This window comes from Phacochoerus africanus, chromosome 8 (genome assembly GCF_016906955.1).
Source record: "Phacochoerus africanus isolate WHEZ1 chromosome 8, ROS_Pafr_v1, whole genome shotgun sequence".
NCBI classification, from domain to species: domain Eukaryota; kingdom Metazoa; phylum Chordata; class Mammalia; order Artiodactyla; family Suidae; genus Phacochoerus; species Phacochoerus africanus.
In genome coordinates this window covers 167,269,528-167,288,801 of record NC_062551.1, presented here as the reverse complement: position 1 = coordinate 167,288,801, position 19,274 = coordinate 167,269,528, and the positions used below count along the sequence as shown (strand labels likewise).

The 19,274-nt window shown below is 52.7% G+C and overlaps 1 protein-coding gene and 1 long non-coding RNA gene across 2 annotated transcripts; one reads left to right on the top strand and one right to left on the bottom strand.

The window, feature by feature from the left end:
- Positions 1–491: 491 nt before the first annotated feature.
- On the bottom strand, positions 492–19,233 carry LOC125132320 (uncharacterized). The gene is made up of 3 exons (XR_007136201.1): positions 19,102–19,233; positions 3,898–4,028; positions 492–941 (listed from the first exon to the last, which is right to left on the bottom strand). It is a non-coding gene; the product is annotated as an uncharacterized LOC125132320 (long non-coding RNA).
- MPL (MPL proto-oncogene, thrombopoietin receptor) lies at positions 938–13,802 on the top strand. The gene is given in 13 exon segments (XM_047789417.1): positions 938–1,455; positions 1,605–1,737; positions 2,080–2,258; positions 2,761–3,059; positions 3,450–3,612; positions 3,852–3,978; positions 8,038–8,219; positions 8,382–8,524; positions 10,414–10,573; positions 10,770–10,866; positions 13,099–13,186; positions 13,400–13,597; positions 13,599–13,802. Coding segments are annotated over 13 exon segments (1,938 nt in total). The 5' UTR covers positions 938–1,376; the 3' UTR covers positions 13,689–13,802.
- Positions 19,234–19,274: the final 41 nt, after the last annotated feature.

Here is a 19,274-nt window from a genome sequence, read left to right as displayed (position 1 = left end):
TTGGGCAGAGAAAGCCAGTCCTCGTAACTTAAGCTCTGGACAGAAGTCAGGACAAATGCATGCAGAGAAATGGTGCCAGAGAAGCTAAGACCTCACAGGGGGGGCCAAAGGGTTCCCTGTCCCCGCTCCAGCTCCCCCCCACCCCCAAGAATTCTCTGTTCGTCACATCAATTCAGGAGGAAGAGAGGAAGGTGATAGCGAGAATGCTTAGTCTGCAGAGCCAGCAAGGGGAGCCCCACCTGAGGCCAGACAGGCTAAATGTGGGAATCAACACGGCCTGCTCTGGCCCCAGGCCCCGCAAGAGTCAAAGCTCCTGAGAGTCAGCCTAAAAGCCACCACAGTTACAGCAGTCGGAGGCGGCGGCCCGGGCTTCAGAGGAGGGAGCGTACCCACCCTTCTGCTCATTGCGAAGACGAGGGCGAGCTGGAGAGCCGAGACCAACCAGCCCTTGATTCTGAGCCAACCAGACAAAAGCACTAAAGACCAGAGCGTCCAAAACCTTAAGATGTATTCGCAGCATCTGGGGACTCGGAGACAGTGCAGATTCTGTGTAGGAGGTCTGGGGCGGGGCCCACGTTCTGTCTTTCTAAGAAGCTCCCAGGTGATGCCGCTGCTGCTGCTGCTCCGAGGACCACACTGAGGAGCAAAGGGTGACAGGCAGTGGCGGAGGTCCCGCCGTGGAGGGCCGGCGTGGGGGGACAGTTCCAGGGAGAGTGTGTTTCTGTGTGCACGAGCTTATAGAACCCCTTACAGCGGAAACTGCCACCATTTGTCCGGGTGCGAGGCAGACAGTCATGTCTCCGCACGTGACACCTTCCAGCAGCGCCGGGGGGCTCGCGACGCACTTGGGCTCTAAAGCTTAATGTCTTGAGTTCCACCTCGGAGTAGGTGTGTCATCTTAGGCAAACCTTTAATTTCTCCGCATCTCAGTTGGCTCATCACTGCAATGGAGAGAGTAAGACTGTTGTAGGATTAGCGGAGTCAAGGCTACATCAAGGGCTTCAAGCGTGGCAGCACACGTGAGCACTCAGTGTGCAACCCGGGCTCACCATACGCCCTCCACCACGCGGGACACGGACACACACAAGCTTACTCTGCGTTTGGTACCTGATCCAAAGTGTGACCCCCATCTTCCTCCCACCTAAAGGCCTGTATCCTCTCTTTTGAATTCCTCCTACCCTCCTGCCCACTCCCACCCGCCCCCCACCCCTGGCCCCCGGCCCCTGTGTGGTCTGGATGGGCCCCACAGGGGCAGGGACAGGGACAGGACGTGGGGCTGTATCTGACAGGAACCTGAGGGGCTGGCCCGGGAGGGGATTGGGGCCCGGCTTCCTGAAGGGAGGATGGGCTAAGGCAGGCTCACTCTGCCGGAGAAGATGCCCTTCTGGGCCCTCTCGGTGGTCATCTCCTGCCTCCTCCCGGCCCCCCAACACCTGGTGCAAGTGACCAGCCAAGGTGAGGTGTGTGGAGGGGGGTGATCACCGATACCCAGGCCGAGGGAGCCCTGGGAGGGGTGCAAGGTAGGAGGCTCCCGCTGGTCCCCTGCCCTTGCCCACAAACATGCCCGGGAGGACCCAGAGCCCGACGCTCCAGCTATTCCTCAGATGCCTCCTTGCTGGCCTCGGACTCGGAGTCCCTGAAATGTTTCTCCCGAACATTTGAGGACCTCACTTGCTTCTGGGATGCGGAAGAGGCAGCGCCCAGTGGAATCTATCAGCTGCTGTACGCCTACCCAGGGTATGTGCTGCACCGTACACACCGCCTAGCCTACGGGTATGTCATGCACACGCAGCTCCCTTGTATTGGTCCTGGACGCCCCTCCGCAGAGCCCCGTTCCAGCAGCTTCCCTGCCTTTGGCCCTATCAGAGAACCACTCCAAGCACACGCCCTAAGTAGCCACTTCATGAACAGATGTGCTTTGGAGATGCTCAGCTCACGCCCCGACACAACCCCCAATCCCACTCCATCCTTCCCAGGCCCTGAGAAGAAAAATGGTGGTAAAGGAAACAGAAGTCCGGCTTGGCCCAGACCCGAGTCCTCGGGCCCTGTAGGTAGGTGGGACTCCTTCTGTGCCCACAGGGAGAAGCCCCGTGCCTGCCCCCTGAGTTCCCAGAGTGTGCTGCCCTTCGGAACCCGATATGTGTGCCAGTTTCCAGCCCAGGATGAAGTGCGCCTCTTCTCTCAGCTGCACCTTTGGGTGAAGAATGTGCTTCGGAACCAGACTCTGTCCCAGCGGGAGCTCTTCGTGGACAGCGTGGGTAAGAGCCATCCTCCCGTCATTCCGGCCCCTCCGCTTGCTGCCCCCAGGCCAGCTCCCAGGACCAGACTGCTCTGTGCTCTTTCACGACAGCAAGGATGCCGTCCACTACCAGACCCCCAGAGGCACCCCAGGGGCCTCGTCTCGTTCCTCTTAGCCTCAGCATCTAGAGCTAGACTTCATTTCACACCAGACTCGCCCTCCCATGGCTAACCTGTTCATTTCCTCACTCATCCACTGGTTACAGAACACTCACCATGTGCCGGGCACCATGCTAGGTGACAAGGATGCACAGATGGCGAGGTCCCTGTTCTTGGGGAGCACGGGACCTCCCACCCCCGCGGTGAGGTCCTGAGGAAAGGACAATAGGCTAAAGAGCCTCCCTGCCCCCACCGCAGCAGCTGCCCTCAACCCAGCCCCCAGCAGCGCTCTCTTACCGCCCACGGGTGGAACCGTAGACTGAGGCACTCAAGGAGTTCTGATGTGCCCTGTCTCGCCCTCAGGCCTGCCAGCTCCTCCCAGTCTCATCAAGGCCAAGGGTGGCAGCCAGCCAGGGGAACTTCAGATCAGCTGGGAGGCCCCAGCTCCTGAATTCAGTGAATTTCTGAGGCATGAACTCCGCTATGGCCCCAAGGATGCCAGGAACGCCACGGGCCCCACAGTCACGCAGCTGCTGTCCACAGAAACCTGCTGCCCAGCTCTGCAGAGACCAAACTCAGCCCCAGCTCTGGACCGGCCTCCTTGTGCTCAGCCCGTGATGCTCCGACAGGACGGACCAGAGCAGACCTCCCCACCTAGAGAAGTATCTTGGCCTTCTTCTGCTCCACCTCCTACTTCCTATCCCCAGTTGTGCCCCCAGAAAGGACAGGCCGTCGTACTTTGGGGGATTCTGGACTGAGCTGGTCCTTTGAGAGTCAGTAGGGGCTCTGATTAGCTCGCAGGAGCCGTGTTACTCTGGGTCATTCATAACAACAAAATTGAGAGCTTCAGGCCCCCAGGTTAATGGGAATCTCCCTGAAAAGCCCCGGACGGCACTGAAACCCACTGACCTGGACCCCAGTCTGTGTGCATCTTATCCAGTAAGGAACCGGGGGTCATTCCACACACGTTGTGGGGCTTCAGATACAAGAGATGGAGGCTGTCTTGACTGAGAGGCCGACCTAGATTCTGAGGCTAGGGTTCTTCTCCCAAGGCTCCCTCTCTGACAGTGAAGGGTGGACACTGCCTCATCTCAGGGCTCCAGCCTGGTAACTCCTACTGGCTCCAGCTACGCAGCCAACCTGACGGGGTCTCCCTCCATGGCTCCTGGGGATCCTGGTCCCTGCCTGTAACCGTGGACCTGCCTGAGGATGCAGGTGAGTCAACGAAGGGGTGGGGGCGATGCGGAGGACATTGAAAAGGTGTCTAGAGAGGCCTGGGCTGGATGTGGAAGCTCGTGGTCCTTCCTGAGGACCTCGAACCTGCCACTGGACAGAGTGAGCTATGTGAGAGAGAACAGGAGTGCGTGTCCCCAGCTATGTGTGTAAAGGTGACCGGGACACCCTACAGAGGAGGAGCACATGGGCTCTGATGGCATTTCCTTCTCCAACCCCAGTGGAAATCGGCCTGCAGTGCTTTACCTTGGACCTGAAGAATGTTACCTGTCAGTGGCAGCAACAGGACCATGCTAGCTCCCAGGGCTTCTTCTACCACAGCAGGACGCGGTGCTGTCCCAGAGACAGGTGAGGACTGAACGGCTGCTGGAGCGTGACATCATGGGGGAGAAGCACAACTGTGCAGAAAGAGGGGAGACATGGATTTGGGTCGGCTCATCCCCCTGCCTTGTCCCCAGGACAAAAGGGCCTCCGTGTGCTCAGCCTCCAATGGGTATTTCCCTTTCCAGTGTCTCTTCACACCCCCTGGAAAGGCCTTGGTTTAATTCAGCCTTAATCACGTCACCTAGAACACCGCGACAGCCGCCACTCTCACCCACCTCCAATTGTCCATGCTGCTGACAGACTGACCTCTGTTAAACTCGAACTTTGCATGGCCTTCCCCTTCTCAAACGTATGCTGCGACTTTTTGCCCTCTATAGCAGATCCAAACAAAACTTGGCCTGGCCTTCAAGAACCTCCACTAAACACCTCACTGATCTGGCACCTCCTTCTTATCGAGCATATAACCAAGGCTTGTTAATCCGCATTTGTTCACCACTAGTATAAGTATGTATACCCTTACCCTGGTATAAGCCGTCGTCATCGCTCGCTTAGGCTACCGAGAAGACTAGTTAACGGGTCCCTTCTGGGATTCTCCAAAACACACGCCACACAGGAGCTGGAGGGACTTTTTTTTTTTTTGCTATTTCTCTGGGCCACTCCTGCGGCATATGGAGGTTCCCAGGCTAGGGGTCGAATCGGAGCTGTTAGCCACTGGCCTACACCACAGCCACAGCAACGCCAGATCCAAGCCGAGTCTGCGACCTACACCACAGCTCACGGCAACGCCGGATCGTTAACCCACTGAGCAACGCCAGGGATCGAACCCACAACCTCATGGTTCCTAGTCAGATTCGTTAACCACTGCGCCACGCCACGACGGGAACTCTGGAGGGACCTTTTTAACATGCAAAAATAAATATAACATTCCCTGCTTAAATCTCTTCCAAGATCGATAGCTTCCGGTGACTTCAGGACAAAGAGAAGAACTCGATCATGGCCTCATACTGTGCTCGAATGCTCAGCCCTACCAATGCCTTCAGCTTCCTCTTGCACTCTGCTGCTTTTTGTGCTCTGAGCTCTGGTACTGGCCTTCTTTGCTTCCCTCCTACCTGCCATATTCCCTCCTGCCTCTGGGCCTTTGCACGTGCTGTTTACCCAGCTCTCCTGTCTTTACTTAACTTCTGTTTATCCTTTAGAGCACAATTCAAATGTCAGCTCCTCAGGGAACCCTCCCCTGACCTTCCTCCTTAGGTGATGGCACTATTATGTATCCTTGTTGTGCCATTCTTAAGTACTTACTATAGCTATGATTTTCTTTTATCTTTTATGTGGTTATTTGATAGCCAGTAAAATTCCCTCTCAGAGCTCCAGTTGAGAAAGGCTGATCTTGACTATACATAATCCATGAGGGCAAAGTCAGTGTCTGTTTGGAGTTCCCTGGAGGCCTAGTGGGTTAAGGATCTGGTGTTGTCACTGTTGCGGCTTGGGTCACTGGTATGGCATGCTGGCACAGGAAATTCCGTGCGCTGCGGGTGTGACCAAAAAAAAAATTAGTCAGCATCTGCTTCTACTCACCCATGTATTCTTACCTACCACAGTTCCTGGCACACAGTAGATGCTCACTTAAAAAAACGTTGAATGAATGAATAATGAAAAAAACCACTAACAGTTTTCAATGTATTCCTCCAGTTTTTCTACGCATTTACATGTCTATACACAATATTTAATTTTCAGTGTAAACTGGATCGCATTTTATATATATGATTTAACATATTTCTACTCAAAAATATGTCTAGGAGATCATTATAAAAAAGACATAACTCATTCTTTTTAGTGACAGATTTCCATGGTACGGAGGTGCCATGAAGGATCAAAGAGTAGCAAAGCTGAAGTCGTCATTTCCTCTTCTGAGACCTGCTCCTCCTCTTCTTGTCCATCCTGCCGCCAGCTCAGGGGTCCACCCTGGACCTCTGCCATTTCTACCCCCTCCACCTCCAGTCGGAAACACTTGTCCTTTCTGCCTCTTCGGCATCACTGGAATCCGTCCAGCTCCCTCTGCCCCCACCGCCACAATCCCACGCGTCCTTTGCACGTGAAATACCATCACAGCATCCTAGTAAATGTCTCTGCTTCTAGTCCCCCTTCACAATCCTTTCCTACAAACCGCAGAGTGACCGTCCCAAAGTACAAAGCTAATCACGACAAGTCCCCATTTGAAATCCTGAAATGTCTCCGTCATTACTGCAAAATTAAGGGCAAGCTTCTTAAAAAGGCAGTAAGGCACCCATGACCTTGGTCTGCTGTCTTCCATTTGCCATCACCACCAGGCCCTCTGTATGGAAAGCATTCTGCACCCCTCCAGAATGTCCCTCAAAGCACCGCATCGCTTATCTGTGCACAAGCCTGTGTTTGGGATGTGTGTTTGTTCCCTGTGCCTGTCCTATTTATAGTCCAAGCCTCAGTCTACCCACTGCCTTGTACAGGAACTGTCCTCTGACCTTCCCAGGCTGGGTTAGATGATCCTCCTTGATAATTTCAAGCCAGCCTGTGCACACCGCAGAAAAATCCCATCCGTTTGTTTTTCTGCCTTTCCCACTGAAATGAGAGTTCCTTGAAAATCACTCCTTTACGTATTCGTTGGCCCTATCGCAGTGCCTGGCACATAATATCGATTATTTATTGAACAAATACATAAAATGATCAATAATTTTAGTAATAGCTCGCCATTTAGGGCTTATAATCGGGAAGGGGCATGATTTATTTCGTTCAATAAACCGTTATCGAAGGGACTAGGTACAGGCACTGGGGATAGAGGGACAAAAGAGAAAAGCTTCCACCTTTGTTGGAGCTTATATTTTAGTTGGGGGAGGGGAAGAGCAGGTGACAAGCAAGTCAAGAAATAAAGGAACAAGATTATAGGACAGCGACTAAGTGGGAGGATGGGGGAACGGGTGCTAATTTAGACTGAGTGGTCAGAGAAAGCTTTGCTGAGGAGGTGACAGGTGAGCTGAGACCCAAGCAGCAAGGAGGAAGGAGGCAGGTGAGCTCTGGAGGCAGGGCCATCGGGCAAGGTGAGATGCAAAGACAATGCATCTGGTGTTGCAGCACAGGGAGGAGGCCCCGGGGATTGAAGGGTGTGAGAACTGTAGGAGATGAGAATGGCAAGGCTGGGAGGAGCTATAAACCATTCAAAGCCCTGCAGGGCCTGATATGGAGCCTGGATTTTATGCCAAGCGGTAGGGTAGGTACGGGGAACTCTTGATGGGTTTTAAGCGAAAGAGAGCAATGATATGATGTACATTTTAAAAAGGTATTTCTCTGTGCAATTAAGAAGGAGTAAGAGTGGAAGCAGGATCATCCGTTAGAAAGTTGCCTTCCTCTAATGCTAACGCAGCAGCAGTAAAGATCCAAATAAACGGACAGATCTGTCTTCTATTCTGGATGTTATCAGATCAACACTTTGGATCTAAATTCGGGTTGCTGTGTGGAGAACAGATTACAGAAAGTGGTGAAAATGGAGGCAGAAAAGCCAGTTAGAAGGCTGTCATAACACCCTCTTGGTAAAATAACACATAGCAGTGGCTAAGAGGACTGCCTAGTGAAAACAGATTAAAAACATGAAGACCTTCCCTCCAGAAAGAGGAAACCTTTCATCTTTGTAACAAACCTGTTCGAAGCAGGTCTTGTTAACACATTTCAGGAGTTCCCTGGCACTCTAGTGCTTAGGACTCTGCACTTCCATCACCGCAGCCCAGGTTCAATCCCTACCTGGTCTGGGACCTGAGATCCCACATTAAGCTGCTGCACTCGGCAGCCAAAGAAAAATCACAAATGAGGAAACTGGGGCAGAGGTAAATCAAACTCAAGTAATTTGCCCAGAGTTACATGCCGATAAGACATGAACTCTGTAGCCCGTGGTATCTTCACATCTCGTCTTGCTCATTTTGACATGAAGACAGAAAGCCCTGGAGGTTCATGCAAGAGAGGAGTTGGATTATAATCCAGTCCCCTGTAGGATGGGAAATATCAGAATTAGGCTCTGAGACTGGCCTGATTCAAAGACTCTACGGGGCTGATTTTTAGGGACCCCATCTGGGAGAAGTGTGAAGAGGAGGACCAAAATCCAGGACCACAGCCCTCCCGGCTCTCCCGCTGCCACTTCGAGTCACGAAATGACAGTGTTATTCACATCCTCGTGGAGGTGACCACAGCCCAGGGTGCTGTTCACAGCTACCTGGGCTCCCCTTTCTGGATCCACCAGGCTGGTAAGAACGTTCTTTCCTTCTCCTCCCACATAGCGCCCACCCCTGCCACGTCTGACCCCATGCCCAGGATCACCAGCTCTGCCACTTCTGGCCCACGGCCCTGGTGACATGACGCCTCATGCGCAGATGGGCTTAGGCCAGTCCCTGCTGACATCCCTGCAGTGCTCATCCCCACTCCAAACTTACACTGGAGGGAGGTCTCCAGCGGGCAGCTGGAAGTGGCGTGGCAGCACCCATCATCCTGGGCAGCCCAAGAGACCTGCTATCAGCTCCGATACATCGGAGAAGGCCATCAGGACTGGAAGGTACAGTGGAGCAATAGACCTCAGCCTCAGACTGCTACGGCCTTATCAGGGGGAAGGTGTCCCTGTATCTCCGTCTGGGCTTCTTTATCTCTGTTTATCTGATTTAATCTCTCTTTGACAGCTGTTGCCGACGACTCCAATTCAAACCTTTATCTTCCCTTTGTTTGGGGGCCATCAGTCTCTCCTGATTCTCGTACCTCCTCTCGGACTGAACCTCCTCACTCTTTCCCGGCTCCTCCGCCTTTTCCACTCTTCCGGAATAGGCTGTGCTTCCTACGGTTCCCTACTAGACTCTTGTTCCCTCTAAAGAAATACATATGCTCTCCCTCGGTGGGTGCTCCGACTCCACGGTTTCAATGACTGTACATGAACCACCCCAACTTTATCATTTCAATACCCATTAGGAAAGGAACTTCAAGACCCTAAGGGCATTCCCCAGACTTCTGAGATCTCAGTTTTCTCACTGGTGCTACCTACTTGCTAGGGTTACAGTAAACATTAGAGATATAAATAGCATACCGCCTGGCAGATAGAAGGTACTCAACAGCCATTAAATATTAAGTTTCTTTCTCTACTTTTACTCTCATTTACCACATGTAGATACAACTTCTTATCAGACAGCTCTACCTAAAAGCTCTCCAGGGCATTTCAGACACAGTATATCCAAAACTGTACACTCCTCTTCCTCCTCAAAGTTATTTTACTTTTTTTTACTGCGGGATAAGTTACATCAAGTACACAAACCCTAAATACACAACTGATTAATTTGTGCATGCGTATACACCCGTGTAACCATGAAGCAGATCCAGACATAGGCTATTTCCAGCCAGAACCTAGGAAGGGCCTGGTGCCCCCTAGTCACACACGCACACCCTCCAAGGTAACCACTGTTCCAACACTCCCACTGATAAGTGGTGGCTGTTGTTGAACTTAATAAAATAGAACCATACAGGATTTCTTCCTCGAACTTACTTCTCCTGTTCCTTGTCTCTGCCAATGGCACCAACACTTACCCAGTTACCCCAACCTGGAGTTATCCTTGACTCCTCCCATTTCCCTTGTCCCTTCCCTCTATTTATAAATTGAGTGTATTGTACTCAGAGGCCTGATGTCCCTACTACCACTGTCTTAGCCTCATCTGTAGCCAGCCAGCCAGTCCATCCATGCTCTTAATACACTGGACACTCTGGAACCTCCCATCCAGCAACCCGGGCGGCATTGCACTCTTCCTGGTGCTCCCACGGAACCTTACCTATATCATTACTAATGCACTAACTATTTCCTTTAATTATTTTCTTGTTTGGATGTTTTCCTCCTGAGTCATGTCAGACCGTGTTTCATTTATCTTTCCCCCCGGCTCCACCCCGTGCAGAGGCCAGCGCTTAGCATCTCGAAAGCTGTTCACAAATGTTTGCTAACTGATTAAGTCAGTAATGGCTCCATGCTCATACACACGATGTTTGTTGCCTCCGCTTGGAATCTGTCCTGGTACCCTCGGCACCTAACCCAGTGCTGGCATCCTCAACAGACTGCGTGTTATTTGTGGCCGGGTCTACACGGCTCTGAGTGTCTGGGGTTTCCACCGCCCGACCTGGAGTTCTGGGGTGCGCCTGGTCAGTGTGTGCACCAGGATCTCTGCCAGTGGGTGTATCGCATGGATGTGTGTCAGGATGAGGGTAGTTCTGTGTGTAGATGAGTCAGTGTGTCAAGTGTATCGGGCCAGGCAGGGTGAGGCATGAGGGCGAGGTGCTCTCTGGCCAGTTCCCGTCAGGATGCGTGTTTTCTGCCAGTGAGGCTCCCTGGGGAGTCAAACGCCGAGCTCTCAAGTCCCCAGCGCCGGCCCACCGGGGCCCAGAGCCTGACCACCTGCTCGCTTCTCCTCCGCGCAGGTGCTGGAGCCACCTCTCGGGGCCCAAGGCGAGACGCTGGAGCTGCGCCCGCGCTCCCGCTACCGTCTACAGCTGCGCGCCAGGCTCCACGGCCCCACCTTCCAAGGCCCCTGGAGCGCCTGGTCCGACCCGCTGAGGGTGGAGACCGCCTCCGACACCGGTGAAGGGCGGGTGGGGGGAAAACACGGTCTGCGGCTGCGCGAGTGGGGGGCGGCGGCCGCCGGCGCGGCGAGGGCCGCGGCTGCGCAGACAAACCCTGAGCCCCAGGGCGGCGAGGGGCGGGGCCTGGCGGGGCTGGGGGCGGGGCCTGGGGCGGGGCTCCGGCCTGGGGCGGTCTAACTGCCTTTGTCCCCTAGCCTGGATCACCTTGGTGACCGCTCTGCTTCTGGTGCTGGGCCTCAGCGCCCTCCTGGGCCTGCTGCTGCTGAGGTGGCAGTTTCCCGAGCACTACAGGTACCGCTCTGGCCAGGCGGGAGACCGGGCGGTAGTCCGGGCGGGGCCGGTGGCCTCTAAAGAATTCCCCGGGACATTTTATGACAGCCGCTCTCCACACCCACCCGGGCCCACACCCGGGGTCAGCTGCTCCTTGCACCACCTGCTTACACTCTTTCATGTCCACTGTACGGGACACCTCAAACAGCCCCACCTTCTGGCTCCTCATCTCAGTAACAAGGCTGCCGTCCACCTGTCACCCAAGCCAAGACACTCAGGCACCTCCCTCCCCCCGATCCAGGCTGGTCCAGTTATTCCACCCCTTAACCTTGTTCAAACAATAGCCCCCTTCCTCTTACCTAACTCACCAAGACAGAGCCCCTTCTCCCTCCGCAGGGAGCCATCAGAATCTTCTAAAATGCACACATGAACTTGTCTCTCTGCCTCCCTAAGTCTCATTATTAGCTCCCCAGGATAAAATCCAGACTCTAGAATGACAAGCAAGACTGTGCAAAATCTGGCCACTGCCAGCATTTCATCCTGGACCCACCCTGTGCATCAGCCTTGCCAAACTGTTGGTGATTTCTTCCACAAGTCAAGCAGCTTTACTGCTCGGGGCCTTTGAGCATAATGTCCCCTCTGCCAGGAATATCCTCCCTGGATGACTAATACCCATTTAGCTTTAAATAACTTTCTTCACCAACTCCTAGGAAACCTTTCCTGACCCTGCCCTACTGGCTGCTCTCTTTGGGCCCCAGTACAGCTTTCTTTCATCGTACCAGAAGCATCTCACTGCTTTCCTTTCTTTGTATGTGTTCCCTAGGCCTTACTTGGTCATCCTTCAAAACATTGCCTGCCTAACAGCACACCCTTAAATAAATGTTATTAATGAATGACTTGTTTATGTGGAAAGCCTAAGGCTGCAGAGAAATGTCATTGAAAGTCGTAAACACAAAGGACAGAATCCATGCCACCTCAGTCCTTTGGCTGGTACCATCTCTCAATTCCTGAAGACTCGGCTCAGAAGGCACCTCCTCCAGGCGGCCTCTTTTGATGGCCCTAAACTGGATTAGATGCTCCTCTTCCGTGCTCTCATCTCCCATTGAGCATGTCTTTGAGCTTTAAATCTGCTCATATATATGAGCAGACTGGAATGTAGCTTCTCTGCAGGTAGCCAGATCCAACAAAAAAGTTGGAGGCAGGACTTCCTGTTGTGGCGCAGCTGACATAAATCTGACGAGTATCCATGAGGACACAGGTTCGATCCCTGGCCTCGCTCAGTGGGTTAAGGATCCAGCGTTGCTGTGAGCTGTGTGGTGTAGGTCCCAGACGAGGCTCGGATCTGGCGTGGCTCTGGCTGTGACATAGGCCAGTGGCCACAGCTCCGATTCAACCCCTAGCTTGGGAACCTCTATATGCCGCAGGCGCAGCCCTAAAAAAATTTAAAAAGACACAAAAAAAAAAAAAGTTGGGGGAGAAGAGAAGAGGGAGGTGGTGCTTCTGAACCAGGCATACTCAGTTCCTGCTCCACAGTTTACCCGACACATCACTCCTCCTTCCCTGGAGAGATGTGAGGTCAGAAGAGGCCTGCAATACTGCTCAGCTGAAGTCCCTCCATGTGGAAACAGGAGCCTAAAGAATTGGAGTTTCCCCCAACACACCTTCATCCGTGTCCTTCCCAAATGGACCACCTTCCCCAGTGACTTAATAAAAGCCCCGTCGTTTCTCTTCATTCATTTGCTCTTCTAATTACTTGAGCACCTCTTATAAGCCAGACACTGTTCTACACCCTGGAAATGCGGGAATGACCAAACAGATACACCCTTTGCTCTCAGGGAGTTTATATTCTAGTATGTGCACTAGATACACATATACAAATAATACTCTAATAAATACCCAGTAAGTCAAGTGCTGTAAAGAAAAATAGGCAGAGCGGGAGACAGAGTGATGGGGAAGGGAAGTGGTTCTATTTTAGACAGGTTCGTCAGGTAAGGCCTCTCTGTCAGGATGAGCAGAAACCTAACGACCGAGTGTTCCAGACAGAACAGAACGTGCGAATGCCCGAGGCAGGAATGTTGGCGGACACCCAGCCACCCTTTCTGACCCTCTACCACCTGAGGTTTCCTTTGCTCCTCTACCTTCCTTTACTGCCCTGACTGCACTGGGACCTCTCCAAGCCTTACCCCCCCCCCCCACTGCCCCCCTCCCCACTCCCGCCCACAGCTCAGTCTCCTTCTTTTCCTTCTCCCCCAGGAGCCTGAGGCACGCGCTGTGGCCCTCCCTTCCAGACCTGCACCGGGTCCTAGGCCAGTACCTCAGGGATACTGCAGCCCTGAGTCCGGTGAGTGCACCCCTCTCCCCACCAGCCCCCACCAGCCCTCCCTGGAGCTGGCTCCCAGCCCCAGCCCTAGCCCCCCACCTCTTCGAGGCCCTCGTGCACCAGCCTGCCATCCCTGGGCCCTATGTCCAGCCCAACCCTCTTTCCTGCACAATCCAGGTCCTGCTCCCAGAGGACCTGCTCTAATCCAGACCCCTCTGCCCGCATCTCTCCCAGCCCAAGGCCGCAGTCTCAGATGCCTATGAGGAAGTGGAACCCGGCCTCCTTGAAATCCTACCTAAGTCCTCGGAGAAGACTCCCTTGCCCCTGTGTTCCTCCCAGGCCCAGACGGACTACCGAGGATGGCAGCCTTCTTGCCTGGGGACCCTGCCCCTGTCTGTGTGCCCACCCACGGCTGAGGCGGGGTCCTACTGCAACCACTCACATCGCCAACCATTCCTACTTACCGCTCAGCTGCTGGCAGGCCCCTGGCTCCCAGTACCCAGGACAGATCCAAACCCTCTAGGCCTTCCCACCTTCTCCGCCCACCCCATCCCAACAGCACAGCCATCACAGACCTCACCTCCTTCTCTGGTGTCTCCTCTCCCAGCTGGGCTTCAGAGCACTGAGCCTTCAGTACTGCTGCTGACAAAAATCCAGGACCCTCTCTCCTCAGAGTAGGCTCATTTGACTAAGTGCCTCTTAACTTTCACCTCCTTTCTCTCTCTCTCTTTTTGCTTTTTTTAGGGCTGCAGGTGTGGCATAGGGAAGTTCCCAGGCTAGGGGTCGAGTCGGAGTTGCAGCTGCCAGCCTCCACCCCAGCCACAGCCACGCCAGATCCTTAACCTGCTGAGTGAGGCCAGGGATCGAACCCACATCCTCGGGGTTAGTAGTCAGGTTCATTTATCCCTGAGCCACAATGGGAACTCCCTCTCGCTCCTGTTTAATGCCAAACTCCTCTACTTCTCCACTCCCATTTGCTCCTCAGACTCCTTCGATTTGTTCTCCGACCGTCACTCTGCTAATGGAACTACGCCGGCAACCTCCGCCTCAAACCTTCGCATTGCGCGAGATCCAAAACGATCCTCAATTTATTCGATCTCCCTTTTGGCACCTGTCGTGGTGGCAGTGCATGTCTCCTTGAAATTCTCTCTTTGCATGGCCTGCAAACCTCACCATCTCTCACCATCTCTCCTGGCTCAGGCCTCTCTGTGTATATCAACAGTTAAGAGCATAAACTCTGGAGTCAAAGCTAAGTTCAATTCCTGTCTTTCCCACTTGCTAGCTGTGTGACCTTGAGCAAATAACTGAAAGTCTTTGAGCCTTAACTTTTCTTATCTGTAAAGCACGGATAACAGAACCCCATAGAGTTATACAGAGCATTTAGTGAGATAATCTAAATACAGCACAGTGACTACGACATAGCAAGTATTTAATACATCTAAACTATGGCAATTATTGCTTCCTAATCTCTTATCTTGGCATTTTGTCCAGTCCTTAATTACTGCCGTCTCAAGAGTCCATTCTTAATTGTCTCCAATCCCATCCACTCTCATTGCCTTTCCTGTATGCTGATCATTCCAAAGTTCTTATCTCCAGCTCATATTTCCATCACAGCACCTGCAATGCTTTATGCAGGTAGCCATTTACATGTCCGTCTTCTGTTACTAGATTGTGAGCTCCCTGAGGGCAAGGGCTGGGATTTATTTGTCTTTCCCCACCCTTTCCGCCCCCCACCCCCCTACACCCCCACCCCCCGCTGGCACCTAGAGTAGTGCTTGGTGCATGGTAGTAGGCCTTCAATAAATGTTTTTCTAAAGGACGGAGATCTTTCTGGACAATGCCACCTTAGCTCCAGTGCCAACCTCCCTCATCCTCTATGCCATTCACGTGCGGCGGTAAGTGTGCTTAGGCCATTCTGACTACGGAGGGCCCTGACCCATTCAAATTCTTAAACAAATGGCATTTTTTGCTGACTCCAAACATACCCACTATGTTAGTCAGGGTCTTGGCAGAAATAGATGACACACTCAATCTGGGTATCTGGATAAGAGTTTAATAAAGGGCATACTTATAAAGATGAGGCAGGATTTCAGAAAGCCATCAAGGACTAGGGCAGTATCCCAGGGCTAACAACAGCTGGGCGCTGGTACCCTCACCCCACCCTCAGTATCAAGGGGCAAGGGGAGAGAGTGGCTATGAGAGCTGGACACAGCAGCTACAGAGGGGGCTGCCTGGAGGAGCTGTGGCAAAGAGGATGTGGCAGGTACAAGCCAGGGGAGTAAAAGTTCCTGCCCCCCCCCCCCACCCCGATCTCCTCTGTATTATTTTGCTAGGGCTGCCCATAACCATGTGCCACAAACTTGGGGGCTTAAAGAATCCATTTTTTTGCTTCTGTTTTCTTTCTTTTTTTTTTTTTTTTTTTTTTTTTTAGTGCCACGTGTGTGGCATATGGACGTTCCCAGGTTAGGGGTCAAATCAGAGCTATAGCTGCCGGCCTGCGCCACAGCCACAGCAATGTGGGATCTGAGCCTTGTCTGTGACCTACAGCACAGCTCATGGCAGTGCCGGATCCTTAACCCACTGAGCAAGGCCAGGGATTGAACTCACATCCTCCTGGATACTAGTCAGGCTTGTTAGCTAAGCCACAGTGGGAACTCCCTGGTTTTGTTTTTAATTGAAGTACAGCAAAGACACCAGTCATACTGGATTAGGACCCACCCAAATGATCTCATCGGAGCGAATTATACCTGGAGTGACTCTCTGAAGTACTGGGGCCTAAGTATTCAACATAAAAATTTGGAGGGGGGGGGGGCGCACAATTTAACACGTAACATTCTCCCACTGAGAATACATAGAAACCAGAGCCTGAGGGAATCCACCGATGCAGGCTCTGAGTCAGCCTCGCAGGGCACAGGGCAGAGCAGAGAAGGATGAAGAGTGGGTGTGGATGGGACAAACGGATGACAGCCAGGGTACTCACGTTCCGTGATTCCTTCCCCAGCCATGAGCAAAGCGCCAACTCTACTCTGAGGGACTCCAGACTAGGAACGAGATCCAAACCACGGAATCTCTCACCTTTATACCCACTGCGCCATCATGTCCTGACCACTTTCACTTCCCAAGTTCTGTCTCCTCCATCCCCACTGAGCTACGACGAGTCTCTACCTAACATCTCTGCCTCCAACCTCTCTCCTTAAATCCAACCCAATGCTGCCTCCAGACTGGTCTTTCTACTCATCTCACACCTTGCTCACGCCCTGCCTCGAAATCTTTAGCCTTGACTCTCCAGAAACGGATGTCTTGCTCTTCCACTGTTTCTAAGGATGAGGACTGAACACGTTAACATAATGCCAAGCACACAGGAAGGATGCGGTGTTCATTGACTTATTTGGATTACTGTTCCAACCTCTGAATACCACCTGTATTTTAGCCCCTCCTGCCCTTTCCTTCCCTAGATTCAGATCCTTCAAGTGGGAGTTCCCCCATCTAAGCAGCTCCTCAGCCTCTTAATTATCTATCTCTAAAGCCTTGTTCTCCTTCCCTCCAGCTTAAGAGGGAGTGATCTATCTTTTCTAGACGGAAAAGGCTTCCCGTGTTTTCTCCCCTTTCTTCCTGGGCAAGGTATCCAGACACCTGGTTCTACCAGCAGGCCCTTGCCCGTCCTCTTTCATCTCCCCTGGCTTTTTTGCCTTCTCCTTCAACCATGCGTAGGCATCTTGGGGCTGGCAGTCCAAGCTCCCATGCACTGCCCTCTTTCTCACTCCCAAATTTCTCACACAAGTAGTCTGCTACTTGATCATCTGGCATCATATTAGAATTCCTCCCACTTCAAGGTCCTTGCCAGTGTAATCGCCACTGGCTTCTTTTATGCCTTTATTTTTAAATGTACAAATACCCTTTTTTACCATATTGTTCTTTTTTGTTTTGTTTTTTGGCCACCCTGAAGCATATGGAGCTCCTGGGCCAGGGGATCAGATCCAAGTCACAGCTGAGGCAACAAAGGATCCTTTAACCCTCTGTGCCTGGCTGAGGACGGCACCTGCATCCTGGTGCTGCAGAGACACCTCTGATCCTGTTGTGCCACAGCAGCAACTCCTTTTTTTGGCCACCCTGTGACATGTGGAAGTTCCTGGGCCAGGGATCAAACCTGCACCACAGCAGTGACAATGCCCGATCCTTAACCTGCTGAGCCACCAGGGAAATCCTACCCTATTGGTCTCTTCCTCTACAATTACGCTTACTCCATAAGCTGCAAATTGCTGGCCATGTTCCGCCCTCAGAAGTGTTTGGGTGTTCCCGTCGTGGCTCAGTGGTTAAAGAATCCGACTAAGAACCACGAGGTTGCGGGTTTGGTCCCTGCCCTTGCTCAGTGGGTTAAGGATCCAGCATTGCCATGAGCTGTGGTGTAGATCACAGACGTGGCTCGGATCCCACGTTGCTGTGGCTCTGGCGTAGGCCGGTGGCTACGGCTCCGATTCAACCCCTAGCCTGGGAACCTCCATATGCCGCGGAAGCAGCCCAAGAAATGGCAAAAAGACAAAAAAAAAAAAAAGAAAGAAATGTTTGGTTTGACCCTTCCCTCACTGATTCTACAAGGCCTGGCAGATAAAATCCAAACTCCTTAGCTTAACATTTAAGTCCCTGAGAATTCCCATTGTGGCTCAGCAGGTTAGGAACCCAACTAGCATCCATGAGGATGCGGGTTTGATCCCTGGCCTCGCTCAGTGGGTTAAGCATCTGGCGGTGCTACAAGCTGCGGTGTAGGTCACAGATGTGGCTGTGAGCTGGCGTTGCAGTGGCTGTGGCACAGGCCAGCAGCTGTAGTTTTGATTCAACCCCTAACCTGGGAACTTCCATATGCTGCAGGTGCAGCCCTCAAAAGAAAAGAGGAAGAAAAAAAAAAAAGTAAGGCTCTGGCCAACCTGACTCCTTTCTATGTTCTCTAGTGTCTACGAATCCCCATTTCCAGTCCTAGGACACTTAACTCCTTGTTTTCCAAGGTAATGGGAAATAGACAACATGAATGCTTCAAAATCAAAGATAACAATATTAAGTTTGGGTTAAGAGCCCCCAAATTATCTCTGTCATCATCAGAGTTGTGCTTAGGCTAATGATGGAAAAAGTGATTTTTCTAGCCTCTCTCTGGGACGGTGTAGCTTATGGTTAGATTGTTTGGGTTATTCAGATACTTGGGCTCCACTACTTGCTGTTAGTGGCTGTTTGCCTTTGGGCAAGTTTCTAACCTCTTCCTGACCCCATTTCTTTTTTTGTAAAAAGGGGATGAAGCATCTCTCTGCCTTACTGGACGGAAGGTTGATGTAAACACAGCCGTCAGCAGAGGGCCAGTCAATGATAACCCTTATTATTTCTTACTGTTGTTGCTTCTAAGCCTATCACGCAATCCATTCAAGTCTGTACTGGAGCATCTGGACTCCCACCAACATGCGACCTCGGACACATCCCTTCCTGAGCCTCGGAGTCTTCATCACATATGGGTGTGTGGCTGGGAAGACGAGGGTGCACCGTGCGCAGATTAGACTAGGGGGTCGCTAAAACCCCTGGCGCCTCTAAAGCCCCGTGGGAGGAAGGCACGGTTTCCCTCACAGAGCCGTCCAATCCTGAATCCTGATCCTTTTTCCTGACCTCCGGAAATGGACCGCTTTTTAAGCCTCATTTTCCTTGTTTGTAAAACGGTAACAAACAAAACAACTTTTTAAAACCAGAAACATGCACTACTTCCTTCCCAGCGGTCTCCCCCGCCGGCACGAAGCAAACAGTGGACGCCCTGGACGCCCTTCTGCATCTAAACGTTCTCAGTCCACTCCTCCCTCCTCTCCGTGCCCTGCCCGCTCCCCTCTGCCCGCCGGCCGGCTGTGCGCTGCCTACAACCTCTAAGCAGCTCCAGGGCTCCAGGTCCTTCCGACGTCTGCACTTACGTATCCAGGAGGAGATCCGAAAGCCGGGTTCAAGCGCGAAGGGCGGGTGCGGGGAGGCGGAGGAATGAATGGAAGCCACTGCGGAACGCGGGGAGCCCAGGCCCCGCCCCGCCCCCCGACGCCGGTCCCCGGACCCACCTTCGCCTGTCTCTCACCCTTCAAATCCCGCTCCG